The 26,639-nt window shown below is 34.7% G+C and overlaps 1 protein-coding gene across 1 annotated transcript in view; it reads right to left on the bottom strand.

Moving 5' to 3' along the window:
- Positions 1-13,934: 13,934 nt before the first annotated feature.
- Positions 13,935-26,639, bottom strand: part of LOC141909685 (17-beta-hydroxysteroid dehydrogenase 13-like) — a 146,740-nt gene continuing 134,035 nt past the window's right edge. The window contains exons 5-6 of the mRNA XM_074800253.1: positions 20,602-20,721; positions 13,935-14,305 (exon numbers count right to left, since the gene is read on the bottom strand). Coding sequence (XP_074656354.1) covers positions 14,227-14,305; positions 20,602-20,721 — 199 coding nt within the window. The 3' untranslated portion in view covers positions 13,935-14,226. The remainder of the gene's footprint in view (positions 14,306-20,601; positions 20,722-26,639) is intronic.

Here is a 26,639-nt window from a genome sequence, read left to right as displayed (position 1 = left end):
ATAATTGTCTTCTCTGCATAAAAAATATCAATTACTGTAAAATATTAAATTGAAAATTTGGAATTCTAATACAAGTAGATTATGAGATTTTGTCTGGTTAGCTAATGATAGCTTATTGATAAATGTTGTGCAGTGATAAATGGAATAACAAATACATTAATATATTTGGAACAAAAATACTGACAATCATTTTCATGTGCACAATCTTAAGTATCATGTTGGTTCTGCCAGAATGGGTTAGCTGCGTGAGTTGACTTGGAAACTTAACCAAACCGCACAGACTACAGCCTCGAATCAACATTAAATGTTTCCCATGGACCCGAGTCGACCCAGTTTCCCAAATGAATAGTAGACCCAAATCGAACAAATCAACTAGCCACCAGAAACAAACATGGAAGTGGTTCAAAACTACTTACTTTATTCTAAAATATTCCTGGGTTCAATCGCCATATTAGTTTAGGGTTCATTTCATTTTCGGGAGCCAAGGCTAAGTTTTGAGTACGTTCTGAGAAACTTTTTGATTTCCAATCACTGAAATCAAAAGATGAAAGAGACTAAGCCTCCCATACTTAACCTCACTGCCATTACGGCAATCAGTGGGTCTTTAGGCCTACTATTATCTTAGTCTTCATCAAATAAAAAGGAAGGACAAAAAGGCCTACCAGGTACACTGGACCAGGAGACCTAATCAGCCTGTAATTTGCCTTACAAAAGATCCTATAAATACTTACACGCTTATTTGGCAGCACACATTTCCTAAATAGACTTAATTACTCTCTGCAGTTATGGGAGAACTCTTTTAAGCTTTTTTCTTCGTTGAAACATCGCATTCATCATCGATTCAATAACCCCGGAAGTAAAAGTAAACGTCAATATCAAGTAACTAACAAACTGCATCTTCTCAAGAATTATCTCAAGCTCAAATATGAACCGATTGCGGTATAAATATGTTGCGATAGTCCGTGTTTAAACTGATACAGACATCTAAAATACGCGTGAAACGGCAATAATCCGCGGTCGTGTCGCTAGCGAAAAGGCGGCCATTGTTATTTCTCGGAACCTATGTATCGGCTTGCTGTCACCGATTCAATTTAATTAAACGTCGGTCAAGGTCATGTATAGTTAGTATTAGCTCTACGGTCGTGGCTCTTCGAGACGTTCTTCGTGAATTGAGCTCCCACTCTGAATGTGTTGTCATTATCGGTGATTTCAATGAAAATATTTTTGTGTCATCCGCTGTTGCGAATATGCTGGAAACATTTGGATTTGAACAATGTGTTACATTACCAACAACTAATGCTGGTACTCTAGTCGATCATGTTTATTATACTGGTATTGCTAGACCTCATTTTCAAATCATACCAACATTCTACAGCCATCATGAAATAGTTACGTTGGGATTCCACTGTTGAAATTATCATAAATATCATGCTACCATGACATGAAATTGTCCATGTTTCTCATAATTTCGATTAACCATGATTTCATGAAAATATTTACTCGTTCTTCATGTTTGGGTTTTACCGGTACTGCAGCAATCAATTCAATGTGTATTCATGCTGATGAACTTGTTCTAAACCTAGGATTTATTGTCATGGCATAGTGATAATTGATCCTACTTAATCATTGTAAATTATGCAGGGATGTTTCTCAATTTTATATTATATATTTTGATTTCAGCGCTGCAGAGAATGCAACTAGTACAAGCTATATTCATACAATACACGGCGTTTGAATAATCTATTTTCAAGCAATGGATCTGTAACGCATCGACATTTTGTCACTGGCATTTTAACTGGGTGAATCCTCATGCAAACTCAGCTGATTATGTTTGACTGACCATGCCAGGTATACCCATGTATGTTTACCATTTCAATTCTGCGATACTGTGGTTTTTATATGCAGCTCTTCAATGTTCATTTCAGATTGTTAGCAGTCCTGCGAGAACTACCCTCCTGTTGGAAGCATTATTTTCTATGATAACTTTGTATTGCACCAAGCATGTGCAAACAACTAATTTAGTTATATGTAAGTACAAATATTCTTTTTTCGATGTTCTCATTTCCGTTTAATTAATTTATTACACGATTTTAAGAGTACAACATATCACTTTTTCTATTTTCAGTTATCGAATACCATGCGCACATAAAACACTCAGAATCTTCTACCTGACACGAATTAGAAACTGAAGTGGCAATGACATCCTCAATTTCCTATTCTTATCAAATGATTGTATTTTAATCGACAACATTGATAATACTCGAAATTCACAGAGCTGCCAACTGTTCCTGTTTTTCAGTATTGGTTACTATTTTATCACGAGAAATGAAATTTGCATTTATTATGTACGCATAAATTGCATTTATTATGTACGCATAAAATTTGCGCAAAATCCCCTCTTTACGCAAAATCGGCCATTTTTTCATATACATTAAGCATTACAGTATGCAATTGCACTCACCCCTCCCCTCCCCTGATGCGTACGTAATAAATTAATGATCCCATTTGATTTGTTTGATGCACAAAGAAGTATGAAGGATGTTACTGATGGTCTCACTGTTGATTATTGATTAATTTTAACAGAAATGTGAGAGATGTTCCTGGGGAGCTTGCTGTTGATTACTGATTGATTTGAACATTTTCTTTCATTTTTCAATTAAACGTTACTGAAAAAAATTTGTTACTGATAGCACATTTCAGAGATTGGCAACCCAATTTTTAGATATGTTACAATAAACAGATCTTGTCTATCTATGAAAGAACATTTTTTCAGTTATATGCCTTGATTTTCTTTCCATTTTTGCAGTTGTACTCGTCAACAAAACTGGGCCGTACATGTATTTATGAGGATTACCTATATGAATTTTAATCTCCCGTGCTCTTGCCCAAAAACACTAAGGCTAAACAAAAATGATACCTTGTTTCTCCGCAGCGGCCGGGTCATTTTTGTAAAATATGATAAAATTTGTAAACAGTTCATTTCTATAGCGGCCGGGTCTGTTATGGTAAAATTGATCACGATTTTAAAAAAAAGTAATGTATAGGGTAGATAGGCGGCCGGCCGGGTCAACATTTAAGCTCAGCAGAGCGGAGAAACAATGTATCAATTTTTTTTAGCCTAATTGTGCCTCATCTTTGGAACAAAAGCGATCAATTCATAAATGTAGACTGTGGTGCCTAGTGATGGGTCAATCAATGTGTTCGTAAATCCACTTGACTGCCTGTGGATTACCGTCGAAGCTTGGCTATAGATATAGATAAGACAGCTTTATTCCACCGAGAGGCACTATCCAGCTGGTGCTGCCATCCTCTGGGTTTCAGTCTAACTAATTCTAATCCACGAGAGTAAAAGCAGCGTTTTTAGAAATTGTTTATGTTGCTTCCTTCAAAAAGGTTTTTGCATAATTCTTTTTGGGCTCATTTCTGACGATACATCTGTATTGAGTCTCTCCCGTATAGTAATCCCAGCTGCTTCACATCATCTTTATGACGTATCAACAATACAATTAGTACTCACCATATGTAAGGGTCCATTTCACTAGTGAAATAATTCCGCAGGGGGTATATTATTGTATTGTGATAGAATCTATCGCGTGTAGACAATAAATCTCTTTCTTCAATCCTTTTTGATTCATGCTTATAAGATTCCCATTCCTTCAAAGGCACAAATTATGTAGAATTGCTTATTTTTCAGCTATCGCTTAGAAAATGAAACACTACAAGTATCGAAAATGATACAGCCGTGCGGGAAAAATAACATTAATTAATGACGGTCATTCCTACAGTGACACCGCCATCCAGTATTGCCTATCCTAAATGCTTGTTTTCAATAGATATACGAAGTGGAGTCATTATACGAAGTCCAATACATTTAACTCTGTCGAGTAAAGGCCAACTTGATTATTTACGACCTTCTAATAAAACACAAAACCATTCTCTAATATATATAGTGGCTTTAAATGTTTCCTTTAAAACATTTTCGTTGCTTTTATTCATTTTCGATAGGCCAAAACTATAGACTAATTATACATATCTAACGCCTTGAAAAAAGGATCATTTCTCGAACACGTGCAACACAATAGATTGTATAATCATGGCTAACAGAGAGGTTCTTCCTTAAATCTTCCCGCATGCGCTGTTTAATCAGGCTCCTTACAAGATCAAGACGCTGATACTAGCTGGAGTCATCCAGGAGCCACCTGTACCGAGTAATTAAACGATTTATGCCTTAGGGTGTAATCCACGACAAATTAGGGCCTGGGGATCCCCGCCCGGAAAATCTTGATAATTTTACCGCTCTTTTGATGCAATTTCCTTGCATTGAATGAAGTTCAGGGAACGGGGTGTGCTTTTTTGCTGAAAATTATCTGCCGTTTTCTATTTGTTTGGATCGATATGGACAATTAAAAAACTCGGCCCTTTTTGCTGGTTGCATCACCATGCCTCTCATTAAGATGTGCCCTTTTTATTTTGAGGATTGATGGGATGGTTTTAACAAACCTTTTGAAAGTACTTTTCTGATAAAGAAGGAAAGTAATTTCTAATTTTTGATGATGGTCTGAATCCGTGCCTTATCAAAGCTTTATCCATTGACGCCACCCCTCCCCTTAAAAAGATATTCGATCATGTCCTCAAAATGGACACCTTCAAAATTTTAGGGGGCAGACTCCCTGAACACCCCTCCCAGTCCGTCCCTGAAATGTAAGTTCACGAATTGCAATTGCAGGTGGCATTTCTAAGCGATTGCATCTACGTATGCATCGAGGCACGCATTTTTAAAATAATACCCATTCGAAATAGTCTAATTGTCTTTTTATCGTTTGACACTTGCTTTCCGCATTGTCTCATCTATTCTTATCAACATACGACTCGTTTTCATTTCATCGTAAGGAAAAGGTTGTTCATAAATCTCTGCGTACATTGCTATCAAATTTGTTTTATTTCATGGAACGAAGTCGTAAGTTTATCTGATTTTTTGTTCATTTTCATACGCCTGAATTGAATTTCTCCTCAAATTACCGCACACCGGATGATGGTTGTTCCGTATCATAAATTTTGCCCTAAAAACTACGGTACGGTACTAGCACGTAACATAACATTTTCGCATTTTTTCCATGACCTTAATCTATATTTTTATCTAAAATGCGTTACAGTAATCTTGCCTTAAAAGGGCATATCCTACTAATTGGACGTTTCGCGAGCCGGACAATCATTGCACAGTCATCCTAGACCTTCGGACTTACCTTGTTTCGGACCGATTACTCCCTACTTTTCAGTGTTTTAAAGGCATAGTCTACTCATCTGTATTTTAATCTCTGTCTTTCTTTAATGACTAATTGTTTAATTCTCTCCACTCTGCGCACATTGTAATTGCTGTTTATATCACCGAAGTGAGTACAATTTCCGTTGGGTCATCGCCAAAAACAAAATTCATCATATTAAATGTAATTGCTTAAAAACTTAACGCAAGATAATACCCTAAATCCGATTCAACTCTGCATCACATCATATTATACATACGTTTACAGTGTCTTTGGTTCAATTCGCTTTGCAACCTCTGAAAAATTAACTTATTTATGGCTACACTGTTTTCATTTTCTGGGGGCGTTATCAAGTCCAAAGTTATTCCATTTACCTCATGCATTTTTGCGAGATCTTCGACTAATACTTCCCTTAATGATCAACCAGAACATATTTTCAGGGCATCAATAAATTCCATGTGGGCAAGAGATCAACGTTGCATCGAAAAATTACCACCGAAAGAAGTTCTTTGCTGGAAATACTTTGCCGACTCTTTTTAGTGTTTTGTCAATGATTATTTTAGTGTTTTGAGAATAACTCTCATACTGTGCCTCTTGCTGACCCTATTTCCAAGTTTAATTGATCATTCGTTTTCTTTTCTCCTCTTCCACGATGAAGCCTTCGTATAGTTGGCCATGGCACTCAAATCTAATTGATTTAAGAGTTCTATAACTGAAGGCCTATTTTCAATTTTTCACTTCTGAGAAGAGTACTCCGGTGAACTAAAATTTTTCCCCTCTTTATCGGTTATTCCGGATATTGCTGCTATCGAAGCGTTACTAATTATCTTCATATGTATCATTGTTTCATAACTTTTCGCCCATTAGCCTTACGCATGCGTAAACCCTCCCTTTTTCGTCTACTATAAAAAGGATGAATTAGTCTTCAATTCTATCATTTGCGTTGTTACTCTGGATCCGGTTCCATAGTTGTGGGTAAGAGTTAACTCTGAGGTTAAGATTAGTTCATTTTCAATGTTTTAACTCGGGGTCAAATCTTAACTCACGACTGTGTAACCGGGCCCTGAAGTTTAATCTCATTCTATTCGCGTTTAACGACATGGCGGACATAAAACTATATGTGGTAGAAACGGGTGACTTCCGAAAAACAAGTAAAGGTAATTCATTCTGGTATTCTCTCTGTATCTCGGACGTAAACAAGCGCATCGATGCGTATTGTTTTAAGGACTCAAGCAGAGCAAAATTCCAGGCTGGAAAACACATCAAAGTGAAGGGACATCGCGCCAGAGAAGATGACGAGACTGGCATTCTGAATGTCTCAATTGGACAATCGGCTAAGGTATGTAACAGTTGTTATTATTTTGTTCCTTCATAGTTTGTCAAATTGTTTTTGTTAATCATGATCTAACATTCAGGCATCTTCTGGCTTGGCTTGGTTTGCTAGGTAAATAGCATCGAACAAATCAAGCCAGTCCACACTATTTAAAATTGATTGTCCCATTGCCAAGGCATTGCTTTCAAAACTTTTTCCCTGCTCTTTCAGGTTTTCATTGGGTCTCCTTTTCCCATCAATGATGATATTATGTTGGCTTTAACAAACCCTCCAGCCATTTCCATTTTGGAGACTCTGTCCAGTCCGAAAAAGAGAGGAGTCACCATCAAGGGCAAAGTCGAAAAAGTGAGTACTAAATGAATATTCTCATCTATTTATGACTTTTCCTTCATGCTCAAGGGTCTCTTGCTCTATAGTAGGTTTAAATTTTTAACTGTAGAAAAAATGGCATATACTGACATATAAGTGACTATTAGTGACATTTCCAATCCACCAGATTGTCAACTATCAATTTTTCGCCATTGTCTTTAGAGCCCCTGCTATTTTTTGGCAGTTTCCCCTGTAGATATTATATTTGATAAGCATTTTTCTCATCTTCAGGTGTTCCAAAGTTCTGGAAAAAGAACAGACGTGTTTGTGTCCGACGGCACAAATGATATTGTGGCCAAATTCTGGGGAGGGTCTACCATCACCAAAGGCTCGTGCGTCACACTACGCAAGATGGAAGTAGGAATATATAATAACTGCAGGGAGCTGGTGTCCACTGCGAGCACCTCATGTGAGGTAATTATTAGAGTTATTCGTTTCGATAAGTTCTGGACCTGGTTTTTTAGACTGGTACTATGGTATCATCTTTAACCTAGGGGCTTGAAAATGAATTCAGTTAGCCTCCCTGGACCCTGGTAAAACATAATTCCTGCCTATAAATCTAGCTCCTGTAATGTTTTCATTGCACCCCTTTCACCACCAACATTGTACCTACACGCATTTTTATTTGTTACTTCAAGGTAGAACAATCTAACTACAGAAACGGCATTTTGACTGACATAGACGACGAGGACATGCAGTTAATCGTGGATGACAACATTTATGATTTCACACCCGATATTTTAACATTAGTCATGGAATTACAATACCACCTTTCAGTCAATGTGGACATAACTTTGGAAGGAAATGTTATAACCGAGATATGGAAATCATCGTAAGTACATGGTCGATCGACAAGTTAGATGAGGCTTTCTTCATTATTCGTCCAAATAACTTGACTGACGCCATTTGTAAACAGAATTTTCTAAATAAGTGCTGCCATCTATAGACCATCCTATTCAATGCAATAAACCTTTAATTGCAAATAAATGGTAGACTATCAATTTACCCACTCCTCGTCGACGATTGAAATCTGGCGAATTTATTCTGAAAACAATATTTGAAATCATGCTTATAAAGAGATTTATCTGTAAGAACCTTTTCGGACTCATGTACCGGACATGATTTATATGAACTGCAGATTCTATTTCTACTTCATTTCATTTCAGGTTGCCAATTCCGCATTGTAGTGAAAGTAGTGTAGCAGAATCAACGCATTCGGTATCTGCACCATCAACCACCATGCCCGGGCCTTCGGACGTTGAAAGTGCATCCGGAGAGACGTCGCTCTCGGAAGCTGTACCATCATCAGCCGCCTCGCACTTGGACGCTCCGAAAAAAAAGCCAGCGAAGTCGAGGAGATCGCTTAAGTTATAAAGTAGCTCGCACATTACTTACATTTTTTAAAGCTACGTTCAGTAGCATTTTAATTCGGACACGAAGTGTGAAACACATACCGCGGTAGACTATCACTATAACTTTTTTATTCATATACTCTATTTAAACTGTTTATGTTCAATTTATCATATCAATAGGATACTTAATATCATATCTTGTATCTCTCTTTATTTCAACGATTCAAAGGGAAACAACAACGTAGCCCAGTGTGTTCCAAAATGATGGCTCTTTGTATTTTTTTGTAAATATTTCTCCTATCTAATAAATCATATACGTACACCTTTTTGTTTAAGCCTTGTCTCGTCTTTTTTGCCTACTACGTTCTTTCCAACTTCTGTCATAACGTCTTTGGAATAGTACGTCTATTTATTGGTTAACAAATAGGAGCTATGACAAACATATTTCTGCCCTCCCGTGTTCGATGTGACGAGGTTCCATGAAAGTCTACTTAGACCACAGTCAAAACCCTACAAAGCAAAACAAAGCCCGGCGCGACGGAGATGACATATTGTAAGCATGCATGTATCAACATCTTTCCAAATAAAATTGATAATTAAATACCATAATTGGTTTAAGAGCTTGAAGGATTCATCGTCGATTAGGTCAACGCACAGCGAGCGCCTTAAGGCACTAGAAGCTCTTACAGGTATTCGCGCCATAACGGCCTATCATCACTATATTTGCTGTGTGAGGCAAATTCAAATTCTCTCTATTTCTCCACACTGTCGTTGAGTGTTGTTTACATCTGGGACTCATGGACGATTATGGGCTAAATCGTGGCTATATGTACACTGGTTACCGGTCTCTATTTTCAATTAGAATAGGACAGGCAACCAGTCTAGGGTATAGTGTAGACTGGTTGTCTGTCCCATTCTAATTGAAGATATACATGTACATGGAAGTAATAGGGATAATAGGCTTTCAGGCCAAAGGTCGAAGGGTCGAGCTCGTAAAAAATGAAAATAACAATAATTTACAGTTGAATTAGTCGCGCACACTCCTAATTCAACTGTAAATTATTGTTATTTTCATTTTTTACTCACTCGCCCCTTCAACCTTAAACCTGAAAGACTATTATCCCTATTACTCTTAAAATAATCATATACATGAATAACATGTAAAAGTGTAAGCTCTTATAGAATAGATATATAGATATATTTACAACATTATTTCAATATTTATATTTGTGTGAGTTAGATTTTTAAACATTAAAAGTGTTAGTAAAGTGTGATTGAAATAATACATAATATAAATCATTGAACTTCTAAAATCAATTTTAAAAAAAATTTAGTATTAAAATGGAAGCAAATAAGTACTACTGTCCAACATGTAATATCAATATAGATAAATCCCAAAAATCAAGACACAATAAAACTAAAACACATTTAGAGAATAAATTGAAATTAGAATATGAAGATGATATATTAGAAACTAAATTAGATGAATTAAAGAATGAAAAAGAAACATACAAATGTGATACATGTAATCAATCATTCAGTGATAAAAGATATTATAATGAACATTTAAAATCTAAAAGTCATATTAGAAATAAGAATAATGATATTTTAGGTGAAGATTATTTTGATAAAGATAATGATAAGAAACAGAAGACAATTAAAAGCATAAAAAATAAATTAAACAATAAAAGACCATACATGGAAGATGTAAGAAAATGTATTAATTTATTGGATAATAAAAAAGATATAGAGATAACCGAAGCATTTAAAAGTGATATTGGCCCAGCAGCTATCGAGTTTAAATTTCATAAAGGAAAAACATTAGAAGAAAATAAAAAACATTTAGAAAATATGAAAGAAATAATAAAATAATAACTGATGTTGAATATCCTAAAATAAGTATTTCATCAAAAGTTAAATTCATAAAATCTGAAGATAAACCAATATATAATATAAATTCTCATTCACAACATATTATATATAAACAACATATAGATTAGATAAATGTTATAATGAAGTAAAAACTAAAATAGAAGAGAAATATTTTGAAGGATCTGGTTTAATATTTGATGAAATAATATTTATGACTTTCTATGTATACAATACAAAATATAATAAATTAACTAAATCAAAACAAATGGATGAAAATAATGTATCATATTATAAAGAACCAGATGTTGAAGCATCGAGTTATATTAAACTACCATTTAAAACTAATGCCTAAATAAATGTACAAAATGAAGATGATAAATGTTTTCTATGGGCTATAATAAGTTGCTTACACCCAGTTGAAGATTATAATAAACATACTTATAGATTAACAAATTATAAACAATTTGAAAATAATTATAAGATAGATAAGTATCCTGTTATAATTAAAAACATCCCAAAGATAGAAAGAGATAATAATTTAAGAATAAATGTATTTGATTTAATCAAATTACCAAATACAAAAGGTAACAATATAAAACATTATACATTAGAACCTTTATATTTATCAAAAGATTATGATTCAAACGATGTTATAGATATATTATATTATGAGAATCATTATATGTGGATTAAACAAATAGATTTATTCTTTAGAACAGAAAGTGATCACCATAAAAAAATATATCTATGTAGAAAATGTTTACATAGATTCAGTAATGAAAGTACATTATTAAATCATAAACAATTATGTGAAAATCATGATTATTGTAAATTAGTTTTACCAAACGAAAAAGATAAAATATTAGAATTCAATATGATTACAAAAATAAAGTACCATTTGTAATATATGGAGATTTTGAATCATTAAATAAAGAACTAACTGATCAAGATAGAAAAGAAATATATTATAAAAGAAAGAAATTAAATTCTAATGAAAATGATTTTTCAGATGAACCACCAAAAACAAATACTATTAAAAAGATTCATCAATCAGCTGCTGCTTTCGGGTTATATATTAAATCTGATTATCCAGAACTAATTGAAAGTGAATATTATAATTACAGAAATGAAAATGTTATCAATCATTTTTGTGACTTATTAATTGAATATGAAATAAGATTTAGTAAATTATTGAATACAAATATAGAAATTATAATGACAGAAGAAGATAAAGAAGAATTTGTGTTTACAGGTAAATGTTATTATTGTGAAAAGATATTTAATTATAAAGATAAAAAAGAGACCATGATCATTTGAATGGAAAGTTTAGAGGCGCTGCACATGAGAATTGTAACTTACAAGCTAAGAAAATTAACTTTGTACCAGTTATATTTCATGATCTATCAAGATATGATGCACATTTATTTATCAAACAGTTATGCCATAAAATAGGAGAAATTAATAATGAAATAGAAAGATTAAATTCAAATAGATCAAAAGATAAAATACCAACTTATGAATTTAGAATGTTAGCTAAAACATCTGAGAATTATATATCATTCCAATTTGGGTGTTTAAGATTTATAGAATCATATAGATTTTTAAATAGTTCATTAGATAACTTATCAAAATCATTAGTTGATGATGAATTGAAAATATTAAACCAACATTACCCAAATAATGATGATATTCAATTAATGAGATATAAAGGCGCAATTCCATATTCATTTTATAAAAATCATAATGATTTTAACATAACTGAATTATTGAAAGAACAATTCTATGATGAATTAAAAAATGAATATGCTAAAGATGAAGTATATAATAGAACATTGAATATTTGGAATCATTTCAAAATAGAAAATCATGGACAATTAGTAGATTTATATCTAAAATCAGATGTATTATTATTAACCGATATATTCGAAAGGTTTAGAGATGTAAACCTAAAATATTTTAACATTGATCCTTGTCATTGTTATTCATCACAAGGTTTAACATGGGATTGTGGATTAAAATTTACAGATATAAAAATGGATTTGTTAACAAATATAGATCAATTACTATTATTTGAAAAATCTATAAAGGAGGAGTTTCAGGTGTATTAGGGGATAGATATTTCAATGTAAATGATAACCCCGGATATAAGTTATTATATATAGATGCAAATAATTTGTATGGTTGGGCAATGATGGAACCACAACCTTATGGAGTATTTGAATTAACTGAAGTTTTACAGAATGAAAATAATGATAAATTTGATTGGAAGAAAAGAATTCTAGATATTGCAGATGATTCGGATACTGGTTACTTTTTTGTTGTAGATTTGAAGATAAAAAATTTAAATATAGAAATCTAGCTTACTGCCCCGAACACAAAACCGTAACTCATGAAGAATTATCAAATTACCAAAAACGAATTAAACCCGAAAATCATATTCATACAGAAAAGTTAATGGTAACTCAAGAAGATAAATATAATTATGTAGTACATTATAGAATGTTAAAGTTTTATTTGAATCAAGGAACGGTTCTAAAAAAAGTACATAGATATATTTCATTCAGTCAATCTAAGTGGTTAGAAAAATATATAGATTTTAACACCAAACAGAGAACTGAAGCTAAAACTGATTTCGAAAAAGATTTCTTCAAGTTAATGAATAATGCATTCTATGGTAAGACTTGTGAAAATATTAGAAATAGAAATGATATTGAGTTAGTTAGTAATGGTAAAAGAATTAGACATTTACAAACATATCCTATATTTTTGGGTAACAGAATATTTGATGAAAATTTAGCCGCAGTTAAGATGAGAAGAACATCGATGAAATTTAATAAACCAATCTATGTTGGCGCTTCAGTTTTAGAATTATCAAAATTACTAATGTATGAATTCTATTATAATGTATTACAACCACTTTTTGGAGAAAAACATATAGAAATATTATATTTTGATACCGATTCTTTACAGTGACGTCGCTATTGGCTGTTCAACAAATTTAAACGTCCTACAGTACGTGGTAGATACACACCAAATGTCACCGATTGGGAAGTGTATACATCAAAAAAAATTCTCACCATATTTTGCCTTTTGTTTATATCCTCCTGTATATGAATCTAGTTCAGAAACAAAGAACCACACTTAGGAAAAATAGACTTTTATTGGAGCTTTGATCCGCACTACGCTCATGAACCGAGCCGCGCCCTCTGTCCCTCTCATTATGTTGTGAATATGTCGTGTGATTGTGTTGTGTGATTTTAGTATGGCTGTGAAAACTTGGGTTGCAGAAGGGTTAGGGGCCAGTTTCTTACAAGCCTTGGCTTCCTACTGTTCCATCCTTTCTATTTCTGTTATATATAATGTGAAATGAATCCACTTATTCATTTAAAAAACTCCATATTTATTTACTTACACTGAAATATGTATTTATGCATATTAGTGTATTAAACGTAATAATGAGTTTACATTTTATGCAACTGAAATTGTAAAGGAAAATAAAGATGATGATATGAAGATATATCAGTAACCGGTGCTCAAATATTCATGTCAAATATTCAATATGAATGTAACGTGTCAGCTCCTGCATGAATTTTGCCGCTACTTAACGACCTGATTTTCGGGCTCTCCTTTCTGTGGTCCTCACTTGAAATACATGCAACCTAATAAAACCAACACGAAACATAGAGATCCGTGTAAATCAATAACCGGTACTATAAGATTTTATTATTATGTCACTTAAACTACCAGCTCAAGGAAACATTTTTAGCAAAAACAATGCAAAACAATGAATTATATTTAAAATTAAAATCAAATTAATATTTTGTTGTTTTCAATTATCAAACAGCGAACATTGACAAAGTAAAATCATAGCTTCTCTCGATTAAAGTAATAACGGAGGGACTGCCTGGGAATCTCATGAATTGCACTTCAGAAAGATCCTTTAGAAAGGACAAACACGATTCTTACAAATTGATTATAAATAATGACTGCCAATAACTGTGTTGATGATAAGGCTAAGAATTCATGCCACAATTTAATTTTAGACACTTTTATAATGAGGTTCTATCCCCACTCCAAAAAAATCCGTGAGTAATCGAACCAAGCTTGTCGGGAGAAAACTGAAAAAGATGAAAGGAAAATGATTTTAGTTCGATCGATTTATCAGATGTCTGTTATTTATTCTGTTACTTCCGTTTCTATGTAAGACCTTATACGACATACGAGATATAGTAACATACGGGATACGATTTATTTACAATACGCGTGTCCGTCTGCTAGTGACAACTCTGTCGATACCTTCCACCAAACCGAGCGAACGGCGAAACCATGTATTACGACTATCTATAGAAAGATACTTCCGCCAAGGTTACCAAATATTGGAAATCAAAATAATGATGATGGCTAAACACAAAATCATTCGATCGTTAGTAGTTTTTTCAATTGGAAAGCCGTGTATAATTAAAACCTGCTTACTCAATTGAAGGCCTTTGAAGTTTGATCCTTGCCCTTGATGTTTGGACGAGTAAGCGGTTAGGACCCTCACTCGTCCCTAAGTCACATAGGCCTACGTATGTAGCGTCCTTTCACCCCTTTAGTGATAATTTGAATAATTTTATTTTCTCTCTTCAGAACAAGGCAGTTCCAGCGCTTATGACAGAACTTGGTTTGAAAAGAAAGTGCCATGAAAGCTTAATCATATATATCGAAAATGCCATTAGACACAAACTTGTACATGCGGGAAGAAGAATGGGTTATCGTTTCATTTGGAATGCACTTAGAAGTGAACACAATTTGCTTGTCAAAAGGTTGGTGCGCCTAGTGCCGCATTCATGATCACTCAACGGCTCATATATGATGAATCTCAAATTGGTGCGACTTCCAAGCGATAGCTATAATGTACACGTGTAACCATGTTTTTTACAATCTTTCAGGGTAACTGTCCTTGATTTATTGGACACCATACAAAGAGAAGTCATTGAGTCTAGAATGAAGAATAGATTAGGGCGGAGGACATATCAAACTCATGGTCCAAACTGTTAGGTGCATATTGACCAAAATGCCACCGTTTGGATTTTTCATCCATGGGGCTATTGATGGGTTCAGTAGGAAATTGCTTTGGCTAACAGTCGATATTACCAATGGACATGGTGATACAATATTTAACTCATATCTGAATTACGTGGATTAATTGGATGGATTGCCTGGTTTAGTACGTGTTGACCCAGGTTGCGAACATTTGACAATACTTGACACTCACGCATTACTGCGATCAAGTCACAAGGATGAACATGCAGATCATCCATATCTGATCAGCAAATAGAGATAGTGGGGATTGTTGCGACAGAATTGCACTCAGTTCTGGATGAATCTGTGTACGGACATGATGATGGGGCTCAAGTGTATGGCCCCAATGATTTAAATCAGGACAATTTTCTCCAGTTCTGTTTCACTAAAATTATCCGGCATGAACTTGAAAATGTACTACTTAGATGAAACTATCATCGTGTTCGAAAATGAAGGATGTTAATTGTGCTCCTCAAGTGTATGGAGGACAGGAGAAGAAGTGCGCACCTCATGGACCAATTTTAAACCAATTGATTTAGATATGTTCTCTCACAATGAACTCAATGAATTTGCGTGCAGTAATGATTCGGCTGAAGTAATTTTGACTTGGATCCTTCAAAATGGATGGGATATGCCACAAACCTTTATGGAAGAATTAGATCTGTATGGTGATATACGTCGACTAATGTAAAACCGGACAATGGAAATAAAACTGATTTGTTCTGAGGATTGTGTATTTTAATCATTAGGAGAGTGAATGAAGTCTCGTGAATTGCAGGCCCACTGAATCGGTTACTTGTTTTTCTTCATTCCAACCCCAGAAATTGGATGACGTTCATTGAGCTAGCAGGCTGCCATTTTCAATATAATTTATTCACAGGGATGAGAGTCTTATGCATCAAGCCAGCAACTACCTTTATGCCTTAGATACTAACTTAATCTTCAGAAAATAATATTTATATTGATTTTATATCTAAAAATAAGAATTAGTAACTCTTCCATGGTACATAATAAAATATAAATTTCTTTCTATGTATGCTACCAATTACCTTCAAAAGCTTGTTTAACAAGGTGCTTAAGAGCGACACCCTCGAATTACATTTCACGAAGAGTAAAATACTTCCACTTTTAAAATCTTCCTGAATGAAATGGATGAAAGCATGAAATCTGTACACATCAAAAGATGTACTGTATTGATTTTTGAAAATAAATCTATAGAATCACTCAAATGTGAATAACTTTTCAGATATACAGTACAGTAGACTACGCTCAACTCCAATTCATTGGACCAGAAATAATCAACGAGTTAAACGAAATCCGAGTTGGTGTTATTGACGAAATCGTCCAAAAATTATTAAGGAATTGAACCTCACTAAATGTACTAATTGCATGGTTAAAACGTATAAATTTAAATGTAGCGGTATGGTATAACATAGGAGACGGAAAAAAATTCAACATATGCTGAGTTGAACGGATTTTCGACTTAATAGGATTTGAGTTGAGAGTTTCTGTATCAAATATGATATAAATGGATAAATGCATAAAATCTGTAAAACCCCACAGTTCTCTTTTTAATTTGAAATCTATTCATAAATCATATCTCATAACACTTGTATGTTTCAAATTATTCTATCAAAGCTCAAAACACTCATAAAAATGTTCCATCATATCTCATAACACTTGTATGTATCATTTATCATATTTCTCACCCATGCCTTATATTCAATTTTGTTTTGGGTGATGGCACAGATAATGAGTAAGCATCTTTGCACACCCTCACAAAAATGTCCTGAGTGGACAGAATAGTGTAAAAGTTGTGGTATGAAGTCACTAAATGCGTCAAGTTATATTCATCGCTTTTAGGGCTCACATTTGATCATGCGTCAACAGTGCAAAATCTCCCCTTTTCGGCTGGCACGTCGTTCAGTTCAACGTAACGTAGAGTTTGACGAAGGAACAGAACCAGGCACAAATTTTTCACGGTCATAGTCGAGTAACTCGGATCCCATTTCTTCATCAAACTTATACGCATTATCTTTTTCGAGAAGTTCTTGTTTTTGTCAGCCAGGTATCCTTTAACATCATCTAAGGTTTCTAATTGAAAAGTGAACGGATATTGCATACCTACAGTACTGAAATTGCAAAAGGGTAAAATTGTTCATAACGACATCCAATCAACTATTGCAGTGGTACTTCTATCGCTTAGAAGTTGACCAAGATTCTAAAAAAAATTCTAGAAAAAAATTTTTGTTTGCATCAATATATTACCCGTCAGTTTTTTTCTCACTTGCCACTATCACATCTTTCTCTTTGCCCACCTCCTCATTACCGGCCTCATTTTCACCTGACTTTTTATCACCAGCTTCACCTTCAATATCTGCCACCTTATTACCAGTCTCATCTTCACCTGCCTCATCATTACTTAAATTGTAAAAGTGCACAAACGTATCTTGTTAGACGGCACGAAAAATTCCGCAAGCCATAGATGCTGCCCTTTTTTAACCTTTAACTGCAGTAATATTGCAGAAAATTTGAAATAAATTGACAAATTTTAAGACGTTGAAAGTAACAACGGTATTGGACCAGAACCGGTATTGGACCGGTATTGGACCAGATTGGTCTTCAAATATAGAATCAGTGCTAATCACTTCGGCACCAGTGTAAGGACCGTGTACAGGTAAAGAAGTCAATAACATCTGTACAGGTATTCACATTTCCAATTATATCTCATTGACTGCTTACCTCCCAATATAGAGGGAGAGCACAGAGGCTTTCCAATTTTACTTCCTAAAAAAACCCACACAATTTTTAACTGGAGTTTTCATTTCATAAAACTCTCGCAATTTCTTCAGGATATGATTGTAAATGCTGGTGCGTGGCATATCTATCTTGCGCGTCCCACCACCGTTTGCACTTCTAACTTGGACGTAACGATCATTTTTCCATCTTAGCCAGCCAGCTGTTATTCTTAATTCAGGTTTATTCATCTTTTTTGGATGGATATTTTCCGTTGTCTTGACCTACAAAAATGGGAAACTTTGAATAAATTAGGACACAGTGAGATTGTAGTTATATGTATAGCAGTAGTGCGCATACATCAAGTCGTTTTGTCTTTATGGCTGCAAGTGCCTCTGCCAAGGATGTCTGTTGATTAAAACATGAAATATAACAGCCTTATACAACTTATTGTCTTATTCAACTGATGATACTCAATTAAGTCATATGTATTTGTTTCTGAATTGTACACTGAATTTGCTAAAAGTCTTCTATACTAGGTTCATACAAAATTTTAGACGTAACTATAGAATCTTAAGTACAAATTCAGGCCAACTACAAAAACTAACCATGAGTTTTTTGTGCTTGAGGATGTCTGATACACTCAGACGTTGATGCTTGAGGCTGTCCAGTACACTGTAAATAAGTAAAGATACTGTAAAACAGTTAAGTAAACATGTCTCCGTGGATTGTCTGAAGAGGCCTACATAATGATAAAAGAACAAAAATTAGAAAATTGTGATGTCAACATATATTTGTGGAACTGAACCCTGAAACTGGACATAAATTATTGATAGGGTGTCTGGTATACACGCAAATTTTTTGAAAGGCTTCCAGACAGAAAGTGATCATCAGATCTTTACCAAATCATCAAAAATTTTAATGTAGATGCTTAATTATCGTTGTGTTACTCTGGTGTTGAATTATTCATTCAATTGTCAAATTTCCTGACGCTCCAATTGTAACGATTGATTTTTATGCATTTTCACTGTTTTTGGTAGGATATTGATGTATACAGCGCTTCAACACATTTGCATACAATTGAACAATAGTATTGATTTGAAAATTTAAAAAAAAGACAGTCATACGCAGCTTCAATAATTTACTAACATTGGTAAGGATGCAAAATCGCAATCACTTCAAAAGGTACGGCCTCTAAAAACTCTAAAATAAGGAGTGAAACATAATATTAACATGAATTTGAAAATTACATGTTTTGTTTGACGTTTGCTGGCAATTTGGTGCATTGATTCCCATCAGGCTCGGAGAAATTGAGTTTATAAAAGTTGTGTTACTTACGGGACACCCTGTACATGCAGTGTGTTGGAAAACAGCACATACCTGGTCACTGGAAGCATTGAGGATGCATCCCTCCAATTAATGCATCCTTTTCCTTAATTTATCGCGTAGGCCTATTTTCGGTATAAAATCTTTAAGTGCTTTTTCATAAAGCAGAAGCAGTGCCTCCTGGTCTATATAATTATCTGAAAAACAAGTTAAAATGAGTGATCATAGGTCTCGACTTGTAAAAAGGCTACATGATCATGTTCTCTGTCAGGGGTTTATGGTGTTGCTGTATCCACCGATGTGATATTTGTTTAAGATCAATTTGTTCAAAAGACTTATGGAAAATATAAAAATAATCGATGTGACACGAATATAAATAGACGTTTGGCCTGTGGAATTAGATTGACCTACTCCGGACCATTTAAAAAAAACACTGCCTAAAGATTTGGGTTAAGATTTTTCAAAATTTGGATACAATTTTCGTTTTCTTGGAAAACGAAAAGTAATCCATTCTCAAGTAATTTTCCACGTACCCAAGCACTTGTTATTTAAGATCGGCCCAGGCTTTTTCAATAACAAAGTTCCCCATTTTAGAGTGAAAAAGTGTCCTTTTTCTGCCAATAGAATTGCCCCTCAAAAAGGAGCTCGACACTGGCACACAAAAATATATTTAGAGTCAACAGACTAATTAGACATGCTAACAGTACAATGATTTATGGCAAAATTGGCAGTAGAATTTTGCTGTTTTTTCATGTTCGACAGATGGCGCTACTAGTGTTCAAAATAAGCTGACAAGGCAGTCACATTCCAAATTTCCTAAATTAACAGATATCAACATTGCAATCAGAACTTCGAAATGCAATTTATATATTAAGAATTGATATGAAAAACGATATATAAGTTGCTTTTGTATGATTTTGCATTTTGTCCGTGTTTCACTCGCGGCGCAAGGGCACGGTCATCCACGTGGTGGTGACAGACAGCCGTAGCCTCGGCTGAAGATAAGGCCTACTAAATCACTGAATTAACCAAGAACTGAATTTCGGATGATAATGGTTTCACACTAACCTTCGAAGACTCCGACGAGTTGCCCACTCCCCCACTCCTGTAACTTCTCCACAACAAATGACATCTTGTGACCAAAAATGGCGCCCTGCTAATATTCTTATGTCGCATATCAAATGGTATATCTCGTTTGTTTTAACTCGTCAGTCGTATCTCTTATCTAACATCTCGTATGACGTCTAAGGATTTCCATACATTTTAAAAATAAAAAAATTAAGCTTACTCTAGTAAAGCAGCGATGTATCTCATTCGTCCGGGGATATAAACAAAGAGTTCATTTCGTAACATCCCATCTACACAAGCCTCGGCAACTTCTTGGGGAGGCAACAGCCGGTCATTAAATCTATTAATAGATTATTAAATTCATTAAGTGGGACTGGAACAGTGGATCACGATTGAGGAAAATTGTATCCACGAACACAATAAATGGATGGAACATAGATATAATGACTTTGAAATAAATGCGAATAGGATCAAACGAAAAAATGATTTGCAAATCGTAAACCAATTGTTGCTTATTTTACTTCATTTGGTTTTGGGTGGGAACCCCTTCTATTGCCGCTAATTCTTGCCTTACTGAAAAAGATTCTGTGTGACTAGAGGCACAACAAAACATTACATTCGTTCAGTTTCTGCTGTGTTGTCATATCGCGGAATCACTGGATTGTCAAAAACATGAAATTTCATAATTTTCGCTATAAAATGTAACCGGGGATACCCTTTGTTGAAAAAAGCAAACAGGTTTCACCTACCGGTACCCGGTATGCGATAATTTATCATCATCGTCACTCAAAACACCAAAGATACTTCTCAACGAGATACGTAAATGCAGAATAACTATTGTATCGGGCCAATACCGAGTGAGACCACATCTACGAGTTCAGCGTATATTACCACCAAAAAGCCTTTAGTTAATTTAATCAACGCTGCATTGTGAAATTGATATAAATGGTTTATTTAGACTGCAATATTTTACTGGTCCAATTTGAGGTATGCGGTAAAACGATCAAGAGAAATATCCAAAAATAAACGATGTCAAACAAAAATCAATAGAAATGCATTCTGGCTTGGATTTCCATGCCCGTCGTGCATCTAAACAGCGATTCATCCTAGTGTGGTGTATAGAGCAAGGTTATTAAATTTGAATGTATTAAGATTATAAAATGGTTTCATTTTTTACTGTTCTTTGTAAAGAGAAAGCTGATACAAAGTTCCTTCTTCGTGTCCAATCCTTGGGTAAAAAAAACCTATTAGGCTAAAAAAAACAGATACCTTGTTTCTCCACCTTCTCTACCCACTTAAGTGACATGGCAAGCAGGGTTTTAGAAAAAAACAAAAACAAAATGGCGAAACTATGCACCAGGCAGCGCGGGCGGGATTTCATTTCTATTAAAAACGAATCCGTGTAATTTTCTTTTTAATGAAAAATACAAAAATTTCAAAATAAGGATATGAAAGTGGGGAGACCAGAGTTATGTCCTACTGACCGCATGTTAATGTTTTCAAATCACGTAATAAATAATAATAATAATAAAGTATCCTATATTGCGCTAAATCCAGCTAAGCTGCTCAAAGCGCTATACAAATTATAAAATTCCTCCTCAAAAAGGAAGCATGTTAGCTGCTTCCTGAATTGATCTAATGAAGTGATAGCACGAAGGCTAAGCAGAAGCTGGTTCCACAATTAAGGGGCGCTGTTGGAAAATGACCGACTACCTGTAGACTGACTATGAAACAAAGGGACAACTAGCAGAAACTGATTGGCTGATCGTAGTTCACGAGGTGAAAACTTGCTAGAGCGAGAAATTAGACGTGCTGCATTGTTTTGGACTCTCTGAAGTGGTTTGAGGGGCTTTGCAGGGAGCCCGTTGAGCAAGGAGTTGCAGAAATCAAGACGTGAAGTAACCAAGACATGGACATAAATGCGAGCAGCGTCATCAGATAAAAAGTCCCTTATTTTGCTTCTGTTGCGTAAATGAAAAGTCGCAGGATTTATCAATGGATGATATTTGATATTTGAAAGTAAGCTCCGAGTCAAAAATTACTCCAAAATTCCTAACAGAAGTAGAAGGTCTGATGTCAGAATCAATAATTCTGATATGAGGTAACTGTTGAAGCTGACTATACATATTCCTAGTATACACGAATAGCGCATCTGTCTTATCCCCATTGCATTTGAGGAAATTATTCCTAATCCAGAAATTTAAATCATCAGCTCCTTCTGACATAATTTGACATGATGGGAACAAATCAGGCACACTAAACGCAATAAAGTTGATTATCATCAGCATGGAGATGATAATCAAGATCATGCTGTTGACTAATGTTACCAAGAGGAGTAATGTACGCTGCAAAAAGCAAAGGGCCCAAAACGGAACCCTGAGGTACACCAAATTTGATTTCCAATTGCTCAGAAAAGTTACACATACACTTTGAGTCCTATTGCTAAGATATGACCTGACCCAATCAAGAACTGTGCCTTGAATTCCTAGTAAATTAAGACGTTCTACGAGTCTAGTGAGGTCCACAGTGTCGAAAGCAAGCGCTTAAATCCAAGAAAACAAGTAACACACACTGCTTTGATTCTAATGATTCAAAGTAAGTCATAATGCATTTAATCAGAGCTGTTTCGACACTGTGGCGTTGTTAATAAGCAGATTGAAATTTGTCTGCTAGGTTATTGCTTGACAAATGGAGTGTTAGCTGGTCTGCTACTACTCTTTCGAGTACTTTCGACAGAAAAGACAAGTTGGATACGGGCCGATAGTTTTTCAAACAATCAGCATCAAGGGATGACTTCTTGAGGAGGGGCTGCAAAATAGCTTGTTTAAAATCTTTTGGAACATGTCCAGATACCAATGAACAGCTTACTATTTTAGTAATGAGCGGCATGATACCTTTAAGCCCCGTCTTAAGAAGTTGTGATGGAAATGGATCCAGACTACAATATGTAGGTCGCATGCCAATTACAATTTTGGCAATCTGATCGATTGACACAGCTTTAAAACTGTCTAAAACCTTTACAGCATTCTAATGCTCAGAAGCATCAATATTGGATTCAGGTAAAGAATCTCTTATCTGATCAACTTTATCTAGAAAGAAAACATCAAACTCATTTGCTAATTAAACAGCATCATTGTGTTTTGGTAGAGCTTTTACCATACACCAACTTCCGAATTGTGCTAAATAAGTCAGCAATGCCCACCTCAGCGGTGACTGAGAAAGGTTTTAGTTTTTCCAGTTTCATCATTTGTTTCATTTTACAACAATGATATTTCCAAATTTCACGATCTATTGTCAGATGAGAATGTCTCCATTTTCTCTCCAGTTGTCTGACTTTCTAGCGGTATTTAATAATTTCCTCACTGCCCCACGGAACATTCGGACGAATGCGAATACTTCGCTTCTTAGCTGGTGCTAATTCATCTAATAAATGAGAGAGCTCAGAGTTATAAACGGTGACTAAATCATCCACACAGTCAAAGTTACTGAAGTCAATCTTGGAGAACATCTCAGATAATAAGGCAGTGTTAATATCCTTCAATTTTCTATACACTATCTCTTTTGTAGGCAACGGAGGTTTGCAGATATTTACCGAGAAAGAAACCGGATAGTGGTCAGCAATACATGCAGTATCATCCACATCCAAATCACATATGCATACCTCACTACTTCTAACAATAACAAGATCAAGTGTGTGACCCTTTTCATGAGTAGGTTGATCTACAAGTTGAACCAAATCATGCTGCTGTAGGATATCTAGAAATCGTTGAGTATCCCTATTGTTTGATTTATCCATGTGAATATTATAATCACCCACGAAAATAAGCTTGTCTGACGGGCAATCAGTATTCAATCTGCCCAATAAACTTGGCATTTCTTCAAAGAAAGTGAAAATTTGAACATTAGGTATCTTCTCAGCATAATTAAAGGAATAAAAAATAAATTCAACAATAAAAGACCATACATGGAAGATGTTAGAAATTATATTAATTCATTAGATGATAAAAAAGATATCGAAATAACCGAAGCATTTAAAAGTGATATTGGACCAGCTGCTATTAAATTGTTTAGATTTAAAAGGCAAAACATTAGAAGAAAACAAAAAACATTTAGAGAATATGAACAATATTTTAAAAATAATAACAGACGTAGAATATCCACAATTAGTATATCTGATAACGTTAGATTTATAAAATCTGAAAATAAACCAATATACAAGAGCCCAAGGTGCACTATGGCCAGCCTGTCAGCTTTTCATCAAATGGCAAATGGTGATGCATTCTATGGGTTAAATTTGTCAAAATGCACTCCCAGCTCAGAGTCAATATCTAATAACTTACACAATACAATCGTATAATACAAAAGTAGCACAGACAGCGACTGGATCGGGCAAGAACAAATACCTCAGATAAATCTTTTCCCTTGGTCTTATTGATTTTAATGCGGAATAGAATTGAATTTTCTGAAATTTTCTCATTAAAACAAAATTGAATTGGATTTGATGTTTTCATTTGTTCAATAAAGTAAAATTGAATTGGATTTGATATTTTTTTTTGCAGAATAAATTTGATTGAATTTGTAGTTTGAGCACATGGCTTATTAGCATATCAAGGTCATCTATCCGATTTGAGAAAAAGCAATTTTTCCCAGGCTTTCAACGATGTTCAATGATATTTTCTGAAGCGCTAATAAAAATATTCCTCCCAAAAACCAAATCAACTAAAAGCTTTCACAGAAATCGATCTTGAAATACAATTTTAGATCTTAAAATAAAACCCGGGAGTAAAACGGTAGACGATACCGCGGGTCCACGTGAACACCTGCTGATTTCTGCGGCTAAGCCAATCATAGAGGAGTCTGTGCTTTCTGATTGGCGTTTCAAAACCAATATTTTTGCGATCAGATATTCGCGAAAGAGCTCATATAAATTTTAAAGAGGCCCTCTTTCAAAATTCAGCTACGTTGAGTTTGGAGAATGGATAATGCTTTAATGAATGATCTGTATGACTATATGCCCTGGTATAGGATCTGGTTTAATATTTGAATAATATTTATGACGTTACATGTGTGCAATACAAAATATAAATATAGCTGCTAAGCAGTGATGACGGGTTTTCTGCAAAGCCATTCAGAATGATTGGAATTGTAGTAAATTGAAATAATACCGATACATAGAATAAAATCCATTGACAGATTCGAACCTAATATGCAACCACTGTGTAAACGTCAAATATGATTCAGCTTTGAAACCGAACATACGCGGACATACAATCAACAAATAAGAATTTATTTATGATACTGTATTATCACCATGCTTAACTAGGGGTCCAGGGACCGGTATTCGTAAAACGCCTAATGAAAAACACCGAATCGGAAAACGCATAACGCCTAATTCAAGTAACATCCAAGAAATTTACCTAAATCCCTACGTGAACTATGTACGCAACGCTACATAGTTCACGTCGGAGTGCGTGGAGCGCCGCCTGTTCCATCTTCGTTTCTACTGTATTTGGTTACACAGGCTTATCTGTGTTATTATTTCATATCAAGACGGAGTATTATGATAATAAAAGACATGATATTTTTAATATCGAACATATAGTTTATAATTTTTTGTTCAAGGAAGTTCAGGGGCTGGACATTATTTAGTCTCTCATTGGTTCGGTAGGTTCACATTAGCGTGGTTGTGAACAGTTTTGGAGGATAATTTTGAGAAAGGCTATTTTATCAATCTTTGTGTGCGTTGTACCTACGAGCGTAGGTTGTACCATATTTATGCATTCCGGTTTCAAAATTCAAGAAAGCCGGTTTATAACCGCGGCGTTTGTTTTCGCGTTATCATAGAAGTGTAAACTGTTTCAGTTTACACTTCTATGGCGTTATTTAATTAATTGCTTGCACTGCGGAAATTCTATCATCATCCTATAATGAAGTTTATAAGAGTAGTAGTCTCGTTTCGTGAAGCGTAAAACACATGTATTTTCAAACTGTTCCGTTGATGAGTTGGATTGTGAGTCTCAGTAGATTTTGCAATTACGAAATTAGGTCATTTTCTAGGAATTAGGCGTTATGCGTTTTCCGATTCGGTGTATTTCATTAGGCGTTTTTCGAGTACCGTCCAGGGTCACCATGCCCACTTGGGAAGTGGTTTCAAATGCTCAACAATCTAACAATTTCAATATTCAACGCCCCTGGTGACCATATACAAAAACCAAAGACCTTGAAACTTACCACAATCATAGAACATGTCATATGCTA

The sequence above is a fragment of the Tubulanus polymorphus genome, chromosome 8, assembly GCF_964204645.1.
Source record: "Tubulanus polymorphus chromosome 8, tnTubPoly1.2, whole genome shotgun sequence".
NCBI lineage: Eukaryota > Metazoa > Nemertea > Palaeonemertea > Tubulaniformes > Tubulanidae > Tubulanus > Tubulanus polymorphus.
The sequence above is the reverse complement of the archived record's forward strand: the minus strand, read 5'-3'. Positions and strand labels throughout refer to the sequence as shown.